The sequence below is a fragment of the Kryptolebias marmoratus genome, linkage group LG7, assembly GCF_001649575.2.
Source record: "Kryptolebias marmoratus isolate JLee-2015 linkage group LG7, ASM164957v2, whole genome shotgun sequence".
In the NCBI taxonomy this organism is placed as follows: Eukaryota; Metazoa; Chordata; class Actinopteri; order Cyprinodontiformes; family Rivulidae; genus Kryptolebias; species Kryptolebias marmoratus.
This window is the reverse complement of record NC_051436.1, coordinates 9,868,216-9,887,480: the sequence shown is the minus strand read 5'-3', so window position 1 is coordinate 9,887,480 and position 19,265 is coordinate 9,868,216. Positions and strand designations below refer to the sequence as shown.

The window sequence follows — 19,265 nt, the reverse complement described above, 5'->3', positions numbered from 1 at the left end:
TTTTTTAATTTATGGCTTAAATCGTAATTAGGGAAAGGACTTGGAAACTATTTAGCGCGATGGGTTTTATTTTGAAACCCATAACCGGATATAGTGTTTCCGTATTCGATCCTTTAACAGTAAAAATAGCTGGCATTGGTATCATAGTCCAGTTTTGTGAGGTTTTCTGTCGCTTCTATTTTCTTCGACATCGCCTGGAAATGACTCTACCTCGCGCTGTGTGTGGTGTTTGTCAGACTAACGAACATGCTGGCTTGTGAGATGTTATTTTCGGACTGTTAGCGGGCACTATAGCTAGCTTCCCGGAGTTCCGCGGAAGAGCTGGAGTTAGCGTTTGGCTGTGTAGTTCACGGACCCTCGGCTACATGGCGACTTAAAAACACAGAGGCGTTAAGTTCCCCGAATAATTGTTTTAATATATATTGAAATGTCCCATCTTGATTCGGACGTCACCACTCCGTTACTCCGAGACGATGCGAGCAGGTGAGTTCAGCGTTCACAGATATATATACTGCTGAACTTTGTGTGTGGAGCGCAGTGTTTACACTGTGGAAGGCGCCTTTTTGGGAGGGGGTTATTATAAATTCCCCACTTTTGCTTTAATTTGAACAGCGACGACTCCCAGGATGGCGACTACAGGAGCCGGTGGAGGTCAATCCGAGTCATGTACTTCACCATGTTCCTCAGCAGCGTAGGTGAGGACTTTGTTTGAATGTTCTGAAGTGCGCAACGGTGACTGCGTCCAGCAGAACACGCGCAACCCTGTTTTGCCCGCAAACCAAGTATGGCAGGCCGTTGTAACATATAATCAAACCACCATTCTATCTGTAAATACATTTTTTAAAAATGTTAAAAACGACATTCATCCAAGTTAACTTGTTATTCTTATGATTATTACACTGATTCTTGTACCGTTTTGTGTTTTCTATTTTCTGTTTTTACTTTTTTGTTTGTTTCGAATTTATCTTCGACTTCGTTTTTTTTTTTTTTTGAAATAAAACAAAAAGTTATTAAACTGGTAACTTCAGGAAGCAAATAGCTTTATTGAAGCAGATCCTTGGTGTGACTCCCATCGTTTGTTTATGTTTCTGTAAGCTAGGACTCCGACAAACATTAAACCAGAATCGATCAGTAAAATATTAAATATTCAGGTTTTAACAGTTATGGGGAAAAGAGATGTTACTTTAGCTCCTTCCGTCTGTCACTGACATATTAAATATAATAAAGCACGAGGTAAATTTTTTGAATGATTATTTAACTGTTGTCTCTGAGAGTTTTAGCACGTCTCTCTGTATAAATAATTACTGATAATAAATAGGTTATATCCACTGGAGGAACTTCTGTGGTACTGCATCTGAAAACTTGTTTATTTATCTTTATAAATAATCAGTTTTTCTCCACGTCAGCACCTGTAAACATCTGTGGGGGACGGGAAAAACAAGAGAAAATCATTGTTGTGAGTGAATTATATGCATCTGGGTAGAACTGTTGAGAACCAAACAATCACGCTGCGTCCTAAAGGGCCATTACGGTGTTTATAACGTCTACTCTTCAAAGGGACAGTTCAGATATTTTAAAGCAGGGTTCTGTGAAGTAGTTATCAGTGGTTAATACCTTACCTGTTGTAGACAAAACTCTTAAGTGAACGAAGTTTGTAAAAATGGGGATAGATCCTCGTACAGGATTGAGGCTAGCAGCCAATCAGATCAGATATCTGCCATATTTAACGTCATACTAGTAATAAAACGCTACAGTGGCTGATTTTAAAGCTCCACACTTTAGCACAAGATTATTTCTACAAACTCAGTTCTCTCTCGGTCCACTGCAGGCGAGGTACTAACTCCTGATAACGTATAAAACTCAAAAGCAAACGATGTGTAGAAAAAGCGATTAACGCTAATTAAACATCACTGACTGAACAGTTTCTCTTTGAGGGGAAAATGACTCAAAGTTGTTTCGTGTTTTCTCTCAGGCTTCACCATCGTCATCACGTCTCTGTGGCCCTATTTGGAAAAGGTATGAATCGCTCAGCACTCCCGGGGTGACACTCGTCTCGATAAAACGTCTCGCCGTAGTTTGGAAACGGGGGGGGAAAGAAACAGGAGGCGATGCAGACACACGTGCCTAATGTGCATCCAGGAAAGGTTTCGGACGTCCACCGGAGATGCTTTCTAAGAAATCTGACAACGGGGAGCATTCGGATTGTGTGTTAAATGTGTTTATTAGTAGTGAGACGGTCAAGTTAAGTTGAAATAAGTTAAAGTTTAAAATTCTCAGTAGTTGGACATGTGAACCCTTGTTGACAAAAAAGCAGATTAGGGAAATAAAATAGATGTTCAAATGAAAAGTGGGCAAAACTGGGGATTTCCATTCAATACTCTTAAAATGCTTTAAGCCTTTTCCTGTTTTTCAGCCGCGCAGCGAGTCAGACGGCGGGAAACCTTCCTCTCGCGTTGACGTTTGTCCGTTCTGTAGGTTGACAGCAGCGCCGACGCCAGCTTCCTGGGCTGGATGGTGGCGGCCTACAGTCTGGGGCAGATGGTGGCCTCGCCCCTCTTCGGCTTCTGGTCCAACCACCGCCCGCGCCGGGAGCCGCTCGTCTGCTCCATCTTCATCAACCTGTTGGCCAACGTCTACTACGCCTACGCCTACCTGCCCCCAACCAACAACAAGTACCACATGCTCATGTCCCGAGCCTTCGTGGGCTTCGGAGCGGGTCCGTGCTGTTAACGTTTCTTCTGAAATTACTAATGTAACTTAATACAGACGTCTCTGTTTCACTAAAGTATGTTTTTTGTTTTTTTTTTACGGCAGGTAACGTTGCCGTGGTGAGGTCGTACGTTGCCGGAGCGACGTCGCTGAAGGAGAGGACCGGCGCCATGGCCAACATGAGCGCCTGTCAGGCTCTGGGTTTCATCCTCGGGCCTGGTACAGAAAACTGATCGAATCGTTAAAAATCGAATCAAATCTTATTATGCTATTATGCACATGGACACTTTAATTTCTTGTTTCATTGTTTACTTATTCATTTGTGTTTGTTTTATTTGCACCATTACACCAGAATGATTTCCTAGCCTGTAACTTGTTTACTGGCAATAGCAATAAAGTGATTCTGACATTTTGAATTCTAAAAAGAAAAGAAAAAAAGAGAGAAAGAAGTAAACGACGCAGCTTTTAACGACTTGTTCCGTGCATTTCAGCCCTCCAGGCGTGTCTGTCGTTCATCGGCGAAAACGGCGTGACGCTGACCTTCCTGGACCTGCAGCTCAACATGTACACGACGCCGGCTCTGCTGGCCGCGGCGTTCGGCCTCGTCAACATCCTGCTGGTGCTCCTGGTGTTGAAGTCAGTCGCGCCATGTTTCTCCTGTATTTGTTTGGTTTTTGTTTTTTTTTCAAAACGCCATAACAGTAGATTCAGATTTCATCACCATTTCATCATCGCTCCAGTGACCCATTTAAAGATCAACGAACTTAGCTGCCAGCCGGTGTGGAGGAGTTTTTAAAGTTTTCACGAACATGCTGGTGTAGATTCTCAGTCATCCAGGCCATGGTAAATTCAAAAAAAAGTTAAAAAACAAAAACAACTGGACTCCACACTCTCTATTTCTGAATTGAGAAAGCTCCTCGGATGAGAAGCGAAACGTCTTCAGCTACAGAATAGAAGTCCAGTTGTTTTTGTTTTTTAACTTTTTTTGAATTTTTCACGAACAGCAGTCGTCAAGATGTATAAAAAGCTCATTTGATAACAGCAAACTTAAGGTCTTTGTTTTAAATATAGATGTGATTATTAAAATTAGGAAAAACAAGCTGGAACATCTGGATTATTTCATAAAAACCAGCAGATAACAAATAAATTAAAACAATAAAAGCGTTCTGTGGAAAGATTATGAACAGTCAATATCTTACCTGTTGCAGACAGCTCAGGTTGGACACAAGCTAACGGTGGTTAAAGTGGTTTGCTGCCATCTTAAAACTCTAAATTTCAGGACAGTTTAAAGTCCTGATTCGTTCATTCCTAGGGATCCTGTTTCTCATGTTCGGATTGTTCTCCGATTATTCGAGCACAGATAAAACTGAGACGTTTGTTTTCATTTAATTTTAGAGAACATTGCGTCGATGAAGAAGGAAGGACGGTGCGAGCCATCAACTACAGCGGGGAAGGTAGGCGTCGCTCGTCCTGAAGCAGATGTTGTGACGTGAGGTCGTTGCCACAAGCTGTGGGGTTCGGGGGGAAATAAAAGAAGTTTATGTTTTTTTCCGCAAAATTGGTTTTGGACTAGAACAATGATGATGGTGATGATGTTTTAGTTTGTCTCTGTCTGTTAGCAAAATATCCCACGAACCACTTCTTATCAACAGCTGATTAACTTCTGGAGTCAACCAGATTCAAGATGGCTGCCACGGCCAACTGACCTTAGAAAGCACAAACGTGACTACAGCTCGGTCAGATTTTACAGATATTGAGCTAAATCTGGTGAGAGCGCATGATGTTGTTAATAAAGCTTGACCAAAATGAGTTTAGTTTAAAAGGCGGCGGGCGATATGCATTCCTTCGATCAACGCTGAGTCTTTATTTTACTTTCCTTCTGCAGACACGGCGGACCTTCTCGATGAAACGGAGGAGTCCATCGACCAGCTCGCGGTGGTGACGTCCAACGTCTTGTTCTTCATCGTCATGTTCATCTTCGCCGTGTTCGAAACGTACGTACGCCTCCGGCAACCCGACCCCGTTGCTCTGCTCGCGTAACGCTCTGGCCGTGTGTTCCCTGGGTCAGAATCGCCACCCCGCTGTCGATGGACATGTTCGCCTGGACGAGGAAGGAGGCCGTCCTCTACAACGGCATCATCATGTGCGCCATCGGCTTCGAGTCCATCCTGGTGTTCCTGGTGGTGAAGCTGGCCTGTCGAAGGTAGCCGCCGTCACGAGTCGGCGTCACGAATGTCGTTCCGCGGTCAGTCACAATGATGTTTTTTTTTGTTTTGTTTTTTTTTTTCCAGGTATGGGGATCGTCCCGTGTTGCTCGCAGGCTTTGCTATTATATTCTGTGGCTTCATTATTCTGCTCCCGTGGGGAAATCATTTCCCTAAAATCCAGTGGGCAGGTATTTATGTTTTCTAATCATTGCTGAGGCATTAATTACAGCTTTTGCTGCTTTTGATTAAATCAAAGAGCTTTTGGCGCCCGTGTCGTCATCTGAAACAGTTTGAAGTGAAGCTTCAGATCGTTTTAAACAAAAGCAGCCTTTGAACCAACTTTTCTTCTAATATTCGCCCCCCGGTTCTGTCATTCTGGCTGCAAACCACGACCGTAGCTTCCGCTTTACAACCCTTTCAAAATAAACTGCGGTGGTAGAAAAAGGCGCTGAGACGCTCTGAGTTGCTTTATTTTGTTTCCTCAAGAGACGAGTGGGTGGGCAGTAGGTGTTGTGTCAAATAAAAAAAATTTAAAAAGCCCACAAGACTGGAAAAGCACCATTTTACATGTAAACAAACAAACAAACAAACAAACAAAAGCAGGTGCATTTATACTTCAAATTCACCCGTTTAACTAGACTTTGAATGATTGAATGTCACCGCCCATCCATGTTGTATCCTGCCTGTTGTAGGTAACTCTTTAAACAACCCGAGTTTGGAAGAACGGCTTATTTCTGACCAGATTAACGGGCTAATGGCTAGTCAGACTGGGGCAAGACTGAAGTGGATTGCTGCTGCCTTAAAACAACTCCAAACAAAACCTTCTTTATTGCTGTCAGTCTCTCGTGACACAGTTATTTACTGATTGATTTATTTATTTTGCAAGCGAAATAGCAGCAGCAGCAGCTAGTTGTAGCACTTCCAGGAGGAATGTCTGCCAGGACAACCATGTCATGTTTAAAGGTTTATAAAACAGTAATCGGACGAACAGCGAGATTTGAGTTGTTTTTAAGACATTTTGCTCCGACTAGCTATAAGCTCATCAAACCGGTCAGAACTGAGGTTGGTCAAAGAGCTGTCTACAACAGGTAAGATATTAACTGTTTATAACCTCCCTCCTCTTCAGAAAATCTGAATAGTTTATCCAAAAAATGAATTTTATTCTGTATTTGTAACTTTTTAATTTTGAGTTTAGTTTTTGGTTTATATGGTCCTACTAACCCAAAAAGCTGGAGGAAATGGAAAAAATGTGCCTTTTTTCAGAAGCCCGGGACTCGGGAGGTTAAAGCTTATTTTTAAAGTTGAGGTAGAGGAGATCTGAAGCGTCTTCCTTATTTTCATCAAACCACAGATCTCAGAAACAACTCGTTGGTCAGTCGGACGTCTGGGGCGCCGCTCGCCGCTAACGGCATCGTGGAGCCAACGGGCTGCCCCTACGAACAGACCTGGTGTCAGTATACGCCCGCCATATACCTCGCCCAGTACATCTCATCCGACATCCTCATCGGAGTGGGCTACCCGGCGTGCAACGTCATGTCCTACACGCTGTATTCCAAAATTCTTGGCCCGAAGCCTCAGGTAACCGAGTGTCTTTTTTTTTTGTTCACCACTAAGAAACGATCAGCTTGCTTTCGGGCGCCGCCCCTCCATGTAACCGCGGCGTGTCGGTCTCCTCAGGGTGTGTACATGGGCTGGTTGACGACGTCCGGCAGCGGAGCGAGAACCCTGGGCCCCGTCTTCGTGTCTCACGTCTACACCCTCCTGGGCCCTCGCTGGGCCTTCAGCCTCATCTGCGGGATGGTGGTGGGAGCCATCGTCCTCCTCGGCTCCACCTACCGCCGGCTCGTCGCCTTCTCCGTCCGCCACGGGCGGATCGTGGAGTAACGACGTATTCTCAGCGTGGAAACTGATCGCAGCGTGCAACCTCGGCTGCGGTGTCTTTCAACGTGTGAACTCCTAATTATTCGCTGGGAACTCAGGGTTTTAACTTTTAAGCTCGGCGGTAAAGAACGGGGAGTTTCCAAGGCACATGTTCATGAAGAACATCCTCATCAGGGTGTCATGATTTAAAAATTAGGTGCAGTTTTAGCATTTTATTAATAATGTAAAATAATGATATTTTTATTTCTTTTAACGGCTGAGCTTGTAGTTTAAAACTACAGGTTTGGTTATTCTTAAATTACTCAGAGAATGATTTCTAGGTGTGTTTACTGTAACAAATAACAGATTAATGCATTAAATTTTTAATATAACCTTTTGTTTTCGACAGTTTTGTTTCATTATGACTGCATAATGCTTTATTTTGTTTTACGTCAAATCCAGTGGAACAGATTCAGAAAGTCTTTTTCTGTTTGTTCGACCTAATAACATAAATTCAGCATCATTTTATCAATCCTGCAGCCGTTCACAAGAGACTGAATTAAAAACTACTAAAGAAATTTCATTTTTGTGAAAATGCAGTGTAAATGCTGAGGTCATTCAAGCTGAAAGAAGCAGAACATTAGCTAAAAGTAGTAAAATTATGCAGTCAATCCCCTCGTGGAAATTAATTTTTTAGTAATATACTTTACGGGTATATTTTTACATTTTAAATATATATATTTACCTTAAATTATCCTTTTTTTGTAAAGTGTTTTCTGACATTTACTGCATGCCTGACGACTTTGTTAGCTGAAGTTTATGTTTCCCTGAAACCGGCCCTGTAAATGAACAAACCGACCTTTCAAACTGAAGAAATGCTCCTAATTATTAATTTCACAATGCAATATAAAGAGTTTGTTTTTATATAGCAAGCTTTATAAATTCAATCATATTTAAAATATCTATGTTTTAAGGGTCAAGTACGGGTTTTAACTTTTATTTCTTACAGTACAAGTAGCTTTTCAGATGTTATTATCAGAACGGCCAGCAGGGGGCGACTAAAGCTGTCAGGCAGCGATGCGCATGCGCGGCGACCGGAGTCCCGCCCGCTGTGTTTGTCTTCCTGCTGCGGAAACGCGGGGAGGAAAAAACGCAGCTGAGCCTTAGTTGGCTGCTGAAATTAGCTTTAGTAATGTAACAAGACGGCGTTTAGGAGAATTGAGGAGCACAAGACGTCGTTGTTGGACGCGCCTCACTGAAACATGCAGGTATTTGAAGACGAAGCCGGTAAGAAGTCGCTTGTTGGGGCTAATTTTAAGCTAATAGGGTAATTTAAGTCGTGCTTCCAGCTGAACGCGAACTTCGTAACTCTGTGATTTAACACAGAAACGAGTCCGCTTTGAATTGTTTGTTTCCTCTCTTTGTTTTTCAGAGTTTACGGATGTTCATATGATCGTAAGTAATGTTTTTTTTTCCTCCTGGAGTTCTGAAGTTGGTTAAAAAAAAAAAAAAAACTTGTTTGTGCTGCTATGGGATCGGCCTTCAGAGCAGCAGCTGCTGTTTTGTTTGTTTTAGGTAAATTTAGCTAAAATATAGGAAAATTAAAGCCTGGAGACCAAAAAGTAAAAATGCTCCCCTCTTGGTTTGCAGTCACAGGCACTAAAACAATAAAGAACAGCCATAAATGTTAAACTTTAAATAAATAAGGTGTCCCATCATCCCACGTGGTGCTTTTACTGTTTAGTCTTCAGGCAGTCTGTTTATAAACTGAACATTTCTGTTATTATTAAACCAAACTAGCTGTGGAAAGTTTATATCCAGAGGATCTGATCTACATTTGAGACTGAGTTTTTCTTTAGTGGGTTTGAACTTTTACTGCACTTCTTTTTCAGAAGGAAACTATGAACAGCCTTTAGAGGAAGTAAATACAGCAGGTTTTTACAACACGCCACATGTTTCAAATAACAATAAAATGGCTCCAAACAAGACTTCTGTAATTGGATGTCTATAAAACAAAGGCAGGGTTAAACTTTAAATCCGTTGTAAAAAGTATTTGATTTGCTCTAAAAGTAAGTGGGACAAGTGTTTCTCCAAAATTAAAAATTCGAGGATAAGGTTCGCAAACCTAAAAGCTATTTTTTCCCCGTTTTCAGACATTTTAAAGTTTGCTAAAGCCAGTTTCTCGCTGGCACCAAGAATGTGAACGGCGTCCTTGAGGTGTCTCGAAATCTTCACGGCACTTCACTTTGAATGTCAAGACGTTCGAGTTTTGAACATGTTCCAAAAAAAAAAAAACCATTTTCCTCCTGTAATATTCAGTTGTTGCAGGTTTATCGAACCCGTCTCCATTTCGACACCTGCACAGCAGCTGGAAACAGGAAACATAAAAAAACCTACGCTGATGAAGACAATGATGATTAGCGGTTATTTAGAAACTGCTTTAAATCTGCTGATCTTCACCCCAAAAACGCACTGCAGCAGATAAAACTGTAAATGTTGGGCTCGCTGGCGGAGTGTCCGCAACCGAATTAGCCTAAATTTGTCATATTTTCTTGCAATTTTGAGTCACCAACTAGTAGATAAGCTCCTACGCCTCCAGTATTTCCAGCTTCAGTTAAATGAAGCAACTAAACTTTGCTGCTAAGATTTTTTTTTTATTAATTGCCAGGGCCGTCACTAGGTTTTAAGGACAAGGGGGGCTTAGCCCCCAGGAGATGCACAGGATGTGAGCAAACGTAGTGGGCGAGATCAAAATTTCTCAAACAGCTAACAAACCTGAGTTGCTTTTCCACATTTTTGGACACATTTAACAGATACCTTACTGTGTAAACGTTTTAAGCAACCAATTATATTTTTATTCAGAACATCAACAAACAGGAAATATGTTTACAGTTTTAACAAGAAAAATGAACATGTATATTTTTTTATTTTGTGAATTGAATATTACTATACTGTATTAAATGCCAGCTAATGTACACTATAATGTTTGGTGCTGGTGTATACCCAGTTATGAAGTCTAACTGACTTTATGTATTATATAAAATCTCAGTTATTCCACAACACTGATTTAGATTAACTGACACAAGAATGCTTCTGTAGAAAACGGTTATTACTGCTATAACATTCTCCAGTAAACCTTCCACAGGTGGCCCTGACAGTATTTTTCACATGTAATTATTTCACCATATCTCTGATGTCTCATCCTCACGACAAAATACAGACAACAGAAAAGTTGACTGGAATAACTTTTAAACAAGCTTACTAATAATTTCTGCAGTTGAAAATATATCACATAGTGGAATATTAGTTAACACTACTAAGAATATTTAAGTAAGTTAAGCAATGTATTCTTCTTATAAATGTAGCTTTGATAGCTGTATGTTTATGGTTTCCAGCAAAAAAGTGTGGGAAAAACAGTTCAGTATTCAGCGAGTTATGATTGATTAAACACACTGATACTTCATTGTGCCTGCCAAACAGATTACACAGAGTGGAGCCAGCGACTTTTCCAAGATGGTGGCCATGTGGTTTGACAGCAGCAATATCAGTCCATGATGCACCTACTCTTTATATATTTTACAAAAGCAGTGATGATTAATACTTTATTGAAAAACTTTCGTATGTCCATTTTTTACTGAACATTCTCCTGGTCTGTTCACTGAATGTTCATGCTGCTCTTAGCTGGCTCTGCTTGTAAACTTGCTAGCACTCTGGTATCACGGTTGCAGAGAAAACGTGAACTGGAATCCATGTAGTGTGGGAGTATGTTATATGAATAAGTGGAATAGATCGGATAACGAAGTTTGTAGGGAAAACATGGACTGGATTTCATGTGGTGAGGGAGTGCTCTATATGAACAAGTGGAATGGATTTGATAACGACGCACCAAAGAGGATCTCTACCTTACTGTAAAGAAAACTGACAGATTTATGATCATATATTTGAGTTAATAATTAAATAATATATGATTATTTATTTAAACTCATATTCTGGCCACATTATATCAAATATTTGTAAAAAAAAAATTTTTTTTGACACCAAAATTATTTAGGGGGGCTTGAAAACATTTTAGGGGGGCTGAAGCCCCCCTAAAACAGGCCTAGTGACGCCACTGTTAATTGCACTTAATAATATTTAAATATCTCTGTTGATCCTTTAGGTTTTAACTACCCGCATACAAAGACTTGTTTACTTATTTCCTAAAATCTGATTAGTGTTGCAGTAAAAACCATGGCAATTTATTTATTTTAAACTAATCGGCAAAGTGTTTGTTTTTCCTGTCCATCAATTTTGTCGTTTCATTCACAAGATATTTCCGAATGTTTTATTTAACTTTTGAAGAAGCTCAAATGGTAAAAACAGCTGGGATTTCTCTTCATTAAAAGGCAAAATAATAATAAAAAAAGAATAATTGTAGCTTTTTGATAAGTTTCCAGGTTTGAGTTTTGCATGCAAAGAAAAAAAAAAAGGAGCTCATCTGCTGTGAAACTGAATCTGGTGAGGTAGGTTTTTCAGGATAAAGGAAAGTGAAAGTGATTTTTGCTTCAGTATCGGTGCTTCTCGCTGCAGTCGGCTTCAGGCAGGAACAGTTTCGGGTCGTTCTCTTGTGTGAAGCTGATCTTACTGACTGTGAACACCAAAGCAGGACTGCCATTCACACATGTCTCTCTCCTGTTTAGCAAAGAGTTGTGGGTATGTTTGAGAGCCAGCATTTTCAAAGGATTCTTGCGTATGGCCTTCTTGGTAAGGGGATAACGAACACAAGAACGCTCATCCAGAATCATTTTAACTTGCATGAAACTTCGGGATGAGTTGTAAACTTCACATTTATCCCGGATTCCGGCGGCGGAGGCGTGTTTTTACGTTCAACGGTCTTTTGTTCCCCGACAGGTTTAGAGTACGACGACGACCTAGACGTGGACGATTATGACGGCTGGCCTCATCAGCGTAACGGTTTCCACGGATACCAGGGTAATGACGGAGGATTAGACGGGAACCGTCCGAGGTCGTCCAGCTCCGTTTATCAGCGTCCTCTGAGTTATCCTTCGGCTCGCGACTCGCGCAGCCTGTCCTCTGTTAAAGTTCAGCCAAGGGAAAGCGTACGTTCACCTGTGTGTGTGTGTGTCGCACCAGCTGCTGATAGGAGGTGACGTGGCATTTTGCTTAACATCTCATTGTTTTCAGGATAGTGAACGGAAAGCTAGATTACTGCAAGAAGCTAAAAAGAGCAAAGAGAAAGCCGAGAAAAAGCGACTGAAGAAACAGGTGAGCGATCGATCAGTTTTCTCTCTGAGCTGCTGAGGAAAAAAAAAAAGATTAGGACTCATTTTTATTTTATTTTTTTAATATATTCAACAGAAACAGAAGCAAAGAAAACAAATGGAGAAGGAAAAACAGAATGAAGAGGTGATCATGTGGGCAGCATTGTTACAGAGAGATTTGTAGTTGTTGGGAGTGGGGTTCTGCAGAGCTGCTATGAGCATTTAGTATCTTACCTGTTGTAGATGGTGCCTTAAATGACATCAGTTTGGATAAATGGTTTAATACTGACGAGCTTATGGCTAGTCACTGGGTTGCGAGGACCAAAAAACCAACAAATGTGACGCTGCTCTACGTGTAATTATTAGAGATTGGAATCATTACGCAACTCACAATTCAGATATCCTGAAACTTCAATGACTATGGCTTATTTTACAGAAATAAACACTGATTTCTGTATTTTTATGCACAATAAAATGTGAACAAAACCCTATTATTAACAGACAAGCTAAGCAACAATTAGCCCAGATGCTAACTTAACATTGAAGACTCCATAGAAAAGCTAACGTGATTAGCATTGTTTGTCACAAACACAAATCAGATGTTTCGGACTCTTTACTGAGGATGAGATACTTTCTATTACTAACAGACAAACTCTTGTGTGAGAACACACAGCTACAGGAAGCTACGGTAGCTCTACTGGGACAAAAGGCTTCACGCAGCATGGATTAACGTTCATAAAATCAATTCAGAATCTTCCTTGTCTGCAACGAGTAATTATATAGAATTCAGTGTTTTCACATTCAAGCGGTGGCAGCTAGCTATAGCACTTCCTGTGCAGGCGGGGCCTCGTCCAGCAGGAAAGTAGTATCTTTGCTGGAATAATTGTCTCATAAAATTGACAGCAAAGTAAAAGTTCATCCATGGAGTTTGCTACAAAATCTTTGAGATTTGGGACGTTCACCTCGCCTGGACTAGTCGTTAGCTCATCAGTTAAGTCAGAATTTAAGTATTTCAACAAATTGAGGTCGTTCAAAGAGCTATCCGCAACAGTTAAGATATTATTGGTTCACGGAACCCCACTTCAGAAGATCTAACGTGTCTCCTTAGAGTTCGAGCTGCAGACCGCCGCTGACCTGTTTTTCGCCTGCAGGGAAACGCTGCAGAAGACTGTAAATCCGACGCGAAGAAACACGACCCAAACCCCGGCGCGAAGATGTCGCCCGCAGCTAAAGGCGCAGACAGCGACGGCGGGAGCAGCGAGGAAGTGTCCAGCGACGAAGACGACGCCACCAAGAACGACTCAGACGCAGAGGTACCCCTTACTGCCAGCTCCCACACGGGGACGTCGTCGAGAAGTCCTTGATTTTAAAATTTTTTTTTTTGTTGTTCAAACGAAGACTAAGAGGACAAACCTTTCCGTGTCCGTCTCGCTCTGATTGGTTTCGCTTCAGGAGCTGGATATGACGAGCACGTTTGTGAGCAAAGCTGCTCTCATAGCCAAGCGTAAATTAGAGCAGAAACAGAAGTTTGAGAAGGAGAAAAAGAAGAGCCCGGAGAAGGAGAAGTCTAAAAGTGTCCCCGACAGAAAAGACCCGTCTGTAAAGGAGGCTCACAAGAAGGTGAGAAACTTCAGACGGGGAAAGGATCATTCCTGTCATTTATTTCAGTTTCTGAAGCTTCCTCCTTTTTGTCAAACAGAATTCTGTCGCCCCCATCTGCCCCACATTTGAAGATAACGTAAAAATAAGCACCGATCTCGCAAGTACGCGTTTGCTCTTCCTTCATGTTAAAATCACGACATGTGAGATTCAAATCTGACTGAATGTCTCTGTTTTTTTCTGTTCCTAGTTATGGGAAATAAGTTTGCCAGTACTGGAGACTATAACATGGCTGTAAAGTATTTCACGGACGCAATTAAATGCAACCCTAAGGAGTTTAAGTAAAAAAAAAAAACCTGCCACACATGTTTAAATTTACCGATTGCGTTCGTGCGATCGCTGGTTTTTAACGCGGCGGTGTCTCCTCACCACAGGCTGTTCGGCAACCGTTCCTTCTGCTTCGAGAAGTTGCAGGAATACGAGAAGGCGCTGACGGACGCAGAGCTGTCTCTGGGGATCTGTCCAGGATGGATTAAAGGGCTGTTTAGGAAAGGCAGAGCTCTGGCAGGTCTAAAGGTACGAGCAGTTTCAGGTTCTTCTGAGAATAACAGAAGACATAAACCAAGCAAAGAAAATAATGGATTATTTTGTTTGCGTTTTATATAAGATTATTCCTAATTCTTTAATATCTGTGTTAGATTTAGCCCTACATGTGATAATGAAGTGATGTTGCTGAGTTTATTTATTTAGCACATTTTACTGCATATAAGTTTTCCAGTGAATTACATAACTTAAAGAAAATACCTTATTAGATGAAGATCACACTCTGTCCATCAGATGTATCGTACGAGATGCAAACCCTGAAAGAAACCCTTTTAGTGGAAAATCAACATTTGTATTTCCATTTTCAATTTTAATTCCAAACGATACCAAAAAAAAGGTGAAATCGATAAAAAAGTTATTGTTAAAATAATTTTGACTCCTTTTGCTTCGCGGGCTTATTTTATCCCGCAATCTGAAATGTCATGGAAAATGGAAAAAAATAAGATTTTATAGGGCCCCGTCTATATAGCAGAAACGCACTAAATTATTATTTTATACATTTGAATAAATACTAAAGGAAAATATCATGTTCAAAGCAATTTGTTCTTGAAAAGCAACGTTTCCAAACTGAGTAATCGTGTTAAATAATTGTGATTCTGCCTTTTATTTTTTGTATTTTTGATATATATTTTATAAGACTGCTCTAATAACATTAGCATCGAAAAATTAGAGACCATTGCATCAAAGTTAAAAAATTTCTGGATGTTTAGTTTATAATAATAATTTACTTGTACAACTATGTATACTTGATGTATAAACTGCAGGATATTTTATAAATCTTAAATAAAAATATAACTGTAATGGACCAAGAACTGATCCTTGTGGAACCCCGGAGAGAGAATTTGTTTCCAGTTTCAGATTTAAATTAAATGGTAAAATAAAACACTCATAAAGACCAGCTAAGAGCTGGCATCATAGACGGCCAGCGCTGAATATAAAATAAACTTTATCAATGTTTGTAGAAGTTTGATGATAAGGATCGGTTTTTATCTGCAGTTCAGATTGCTCTGACTGTTCTCCCTTTTGGCCTTGTGTCAACGTGTCTTCGTGTTCGTGATATTTACTCGTGTTTTGACTGGTTGCTGACTGACCTTCGTTCTGTTTTTCTCTCAGAGGTATGAAGAGGCGGCCAGGGCCTTCAGGGACGTCCTGAAGCAGGACAGCTCGTACGCAGAAGCTGCTCAGGAACTTATGCGAGTGCAGATAATACAATTAATGGTAAAATTAAGATTCCTGTTGATTTGCAGATGCATTTGTTTATGTAACGTTTTTTTATTTGTATCGAGTGGTCTCTAAAGCTAGAATATAAAGCTGGATTCCAGCTCAAACAGGTGAAGGTGAAGCTACAGAGCAGGAGGAGGTTTGACGCAACTTTAGACTCAGTTTTAATTTTCAGTGTCATGAAGCTGGTTCAGTTTTTACCCGAGGAGCTTAAAGACCGAACCTGCTCCTGAGCCAATCCGGGCCAAGCAACACAAATAAAATCAAGTTAAAACTAATGTCTCAATAAAAAAGAACCTGCAGACATTAATTCAGTTTAAATAAGGTAATAGTAATGGTTAAATAATCATTAGATCTGTTTGTTTTTTATTGTGGCGATCATATTTGTAGGTTTGATTTGTTTATTTTTCGTCTGGCCGTCCTACCAGTTTCATGAATTCCTCGTTACCAGAGTTAGCCGAACCTCGTGATTTTAAAGCTAACGCAGTTCATATGTTATCCTCTAAAAGTGTTTGTTAATCTGTCGTTCTGTGATCTGCTTCAGGAGTACGGCTTCACACGTGAGCAGAGCTCCAATGCTTTAATTATCCATGGGACCGTAAATAAAGCGTTAGAGGTGCTGTCCAAATTACACCATCAACCAGGTGAGGCTCATTCCAGCGTCTATATATATATATATATATATATATATATATATATATATATATATATATATAAATTTATTTATTTATGGTGAATATTTTTATACCGATGTGTCTTTTTTTGTTGTTGTATTTTAGGGGCCGTATTAAACGACGCTCTTCCTCCGGTTCAAGTAGCGAACGTCACCGGCGTGTCTCCGGTTCTTTCAGCCAGCGCTCACCCTTCGCCTGCTGCCGCTCAGCCGTACGAAGGCGCCGGGAAGCCGCTTCAGGACAAACCTTTAGGCCCGACCCAGAATACTTCCAACGTTAGGACTGTGAAGATGAAGAACGACTACAACCAGCCACCACCGTGAGCATCAAGTCACTAATATCTGTCCGGGTGTTGAGTTTTTACAGACGGAGGACGCGATACTCGAAGTGTTTCTCTATATTTGTGTATTTATTAGATTTAGTACCAGTTCTTTGTCTTTTAGGAAATACTGAAGCCATTTTAGCTTAAAGCATTTTTAGCTTTAACTTGTGTTAACGGATTATTAGGATGCATAGTTTTAATCCCCAATTGGTCTTTTTTTTGTTGTTGTTACAGAGAGCTGTTTCCAATTTGGGTGGGAAACTTGACTTATCCCCTAACAGAGTCCATGATTACAAACCTGTTTAGCAAGTAAGATGTTCCTCTGGAAATTATTTCAATTAAAGTTAATATTTTCATACCTTTTTTTTTTTTTTCAGTTTTAAATCTCCAAACGGATGGAAGAGTTGAACCCCTGTCGTTGTTTATTTCGTCTCTTACAGGGTGGGACCCGTCTATAGTGTGAAGCTTTTATCTTACAAACGTTGTGCCTTCGTAAACTTTACAAAACAAGAGCACTGCGACGAAGCTATCAGACGCTTTCACGTGAGTATGCTCGGAGCTCGTCTCTGTGTTTGCTCTTCTGTCTTCTGAGTTTCACTACTACTTCTCTTATTACCAGGGCGGGAGTTTAAAGTTTGTTTAGATGCTGCAAATCCTTGTTTTTATTCGGATGTGGTTTCCTTTAAAAGGGGAGGTTATTTACAGTTAATATCTTACCTGTTGTAGATGGCTCTTTGAGTGGCCTTAGTTTGGGAAAACTAAATTGATGAGCTAATGGCTAGTCCAAGTGGAACAAGAACAAATATGCTGGTGTAGATTCTCAGTCATTCAGGCCATGGTAAATTCAAAAAAGGTTAAAAAACGAAAAACAACTGGACTTTTATTCTGTAGTTGACGACGTTTCGCTTCTCAATTCAGAAATGGAGAGAAAGCTCCTCGGATGAGAAGCGAAACGTATTCAACTACAGAATAGAAGTCCAGTTGTTTTTTTTTTTAACCTTTTTTGAACGAGAGCAAAGTGGTGAGCTGAAGGTTTCCATTTTGTCCACTCAAACTAAGCTGTCAGCCGATCAGTCAGGTTCAAAATAAACTATTTCTCCAAATTAAGGTTGTACAAAGAGCCATCTACAACAGGTAAGATATTAACTGTTCATAACCTTTCCCCACTTCAAAAAAATCTGACCGACATAATCTTTTCTTTTTATTTCTTATACTTGTACCTAATGCAGTTTAATAAAGCAGAACTGGAAAAGGGGAGGATGTTGATTTTAATCAGTTTATTATAAAAGAAACGTGAAGCAGAATATGACCGGGCATCAGAATATTTTATCTGCCAACTGTGTTACAACTAAATCTCACGTTCCTCCTTCAGGGCTATATGATGAACAGGATGAGGATCGCCGTGAGATACCCCGACAGGATTCCCCCCGGCATGGGCATTTCCAGATCTGCCCTCAGAGCCCACGACCTGCACGAGAGCCTGGGGTCAGTGTCTAAACGCGAGACGCCGACATTTTAAAAGTCACCAGGTGGCATCTCTGAGGGACGAACGCAGCTTCACCTTCACGCTTTCTTGCTCACCTGCCTGCAGGGAACAAGCTGACGGGAGGAGAGCAGCCGGGGGCCAAAAGTGTTGAACCCGGCGCCGGACCACAGAGGCAGCGGCCGACTGCAGACACGACGCCGGCGAGCCGCTCCGGACCGTTTGGCGTCTCCGATAAAAGCAGAATGACTTCAGCTGTTTCTACTGAATCTTAACGCTCTGGATTACAGAAGTAAACTTTAAATATATATATTATTTTTAATAATCACTGAATATGACACCAAGTACATTGATGTGAGGTGAGCTAGTCTCATCAGTTACAGTAAAGCGTTTCTACTATTACTATTCAAGCTCTACAGTATTATATCTGCTATAACATTATTAAAATTACGGTAAGAGTTATTATCACTTCGACAGTAAAAAAAACAAAACAGGGCCATTACTGGTTCAAGTTATATTAAGTTTTTTTCCCCATATATGCAGCAAACATAAATAGCTGCTCCTGAATGATCTTTTTAGCGTTAATTCAGGATTCTTTACTGCCTATATGTTTAAAACTGGTTTAAGTTTTTAGTCTTCTACATCATATTTTACAACACGCTTTCCCCCCCCCCCTCGCTGTATTAATGATTTAGGGCTTTAAATGGCAGCTGATGCCACCGCAGCCTTGAATAAACATGTATTTTGTTCTTAAAGCGAGAATTAAAGAGTTTAAGTATCTGAATGCCTTTTTCTTGATTTATAAAGTGAGTAGATGAGAAGATAAAATGATTGCTGCTTAAACTAATATAAGGTAAATCTGTTTCTGATAACCTGTTTTTGACCAGATTTGTTTAGCATTTAAAGGTTTTTAAACTGTCACTGCACATTTCAGCGCCTTCAGGAGATAAATGGTCAATATAAATAGCTGACAGCAAGCTTTTTGTTTTATTATAAATCTACTGAAATCTATGCTTCAAATGTAAAGTTAAATTCTAGCTTCAGACCATATATTTCTACACAAATCTGTAATTAAATTAATTGTAAGGCAACAACCAAAAAAAGCACCGGAGGCCGACCCAGAACTCTTCAGAGAGGATTATATGTTTAATCTCTCTCTGAGAAGTCTGGACCTGCTGCCTCTGTGACCCCACCTTAAATAAGTGGACAAAATGGAGAAAATTAAATGTATTTAAGAAAAGAAAACACAGCTTTTTGCCTGTGTTCAGTCAGTGATCCAGTTGAAGTTGTTCTGTAGGCCAGCATGTGGCAGCACAAGTCAGATTT

General features: G+C 40.5%; 2 protein-coding genes across 4 annotated transcripts; both read left to right on the top strand.

Moving 5' to 3' along the window:
* Positions 1 to 103: 103 nt before the first annotated feature.
* mfsd8 (major facilitator superfamily domain containing 8) lies at positions 104 to 7,173 on the top strand. 2 transcript variants are annotated; one of them, XM_017414326.2, is made up of 12 exons: positions 104 to 483; positions 613 to 695; positions 1,973 to 2,016; positions 2,476 to 2,716; positions 2,815 to 2,928; positions 3,201 to 3,345; positions 4,105 to 4,163; positions 4,595 to 4,703; positions 4,778 to 4,912; positions 5,001 to 5,104; positions 6,268 to 6,494; positions 6,594 to 7,173. In XM_017414326.2, exons 1-12 carry the CDS (start codon positions 428 to 430, stop codon positions 6,798 to 6,800), a joined length of 1,524 nt encoding a protein of 507 aa, XP_017269815.1. In that variant the 5' UTR covers positions 104 to 427; the 3' UTR covers positions 6,801 to 7,173. The 2 variants fall into 2 exon arrangements, with proteins under 2 accessions (XP_017269815.1, XP_037832258.1); XM_037976330.1 differs by lacking the exon at positions 1,973 to 2,016 and having other exon boundaries at positions 468 to 483.
* A 712-nt stretch (positions 7,174 to 7,885) lies between these two features.
* Positions 7,886 to 18,723, top strand: LOC108234875 (tetratricopeptide repeat protein 31-like). Of its 2 annotated transcripts, none has more exons than XM_017414473.3 (18): positions 7,886 to 8,044; positions 8,209 to 8,231; positions 11,456 to 11,519; positions 11,667 to 11,875; positions 11,961 to 12,041; positions 12,135 to 12,182; positions 13,189 to 13,350; positions 13,490 to 13,657; positions 13,737 to 13,800; positions 13,887 to 13,977; positions 14,071 to 14,212; positions 15,353 to 15,457; positions 16,005 to 16,104; positions 16,240 to 16,453; positions 16,691 to 16,765; positions 16,897 to 16,999; positions 17,829 to 17,941; positions 18,048 to 18,723. In XM_017414473.3, the coding sequence occupies exons 2-18, from the start codon at positions 8,226 to 8,228 to the stop codon at positions 18,091 to 18,093; spliced, it is 1,791 nt and encodes a 596-aa protein (XP_017269962.1). In that variant the 5' UTR covers positions 7,886 to 8,044; positions 8,209 to 8,225; the 3' UTR covers positions 18,094 to 18,723. The 2 variants fall into 2 exon arrangements, with proteins under 2 accessions (XP_017269962.1, XP_017269961.1); XM_017414472.3 differs by having other exon boundaries at positions 7,888 to 8,063.
* The last annotated feature ends 542 nt before the right edge of the window (positions 18,724 to 19,265 follow it).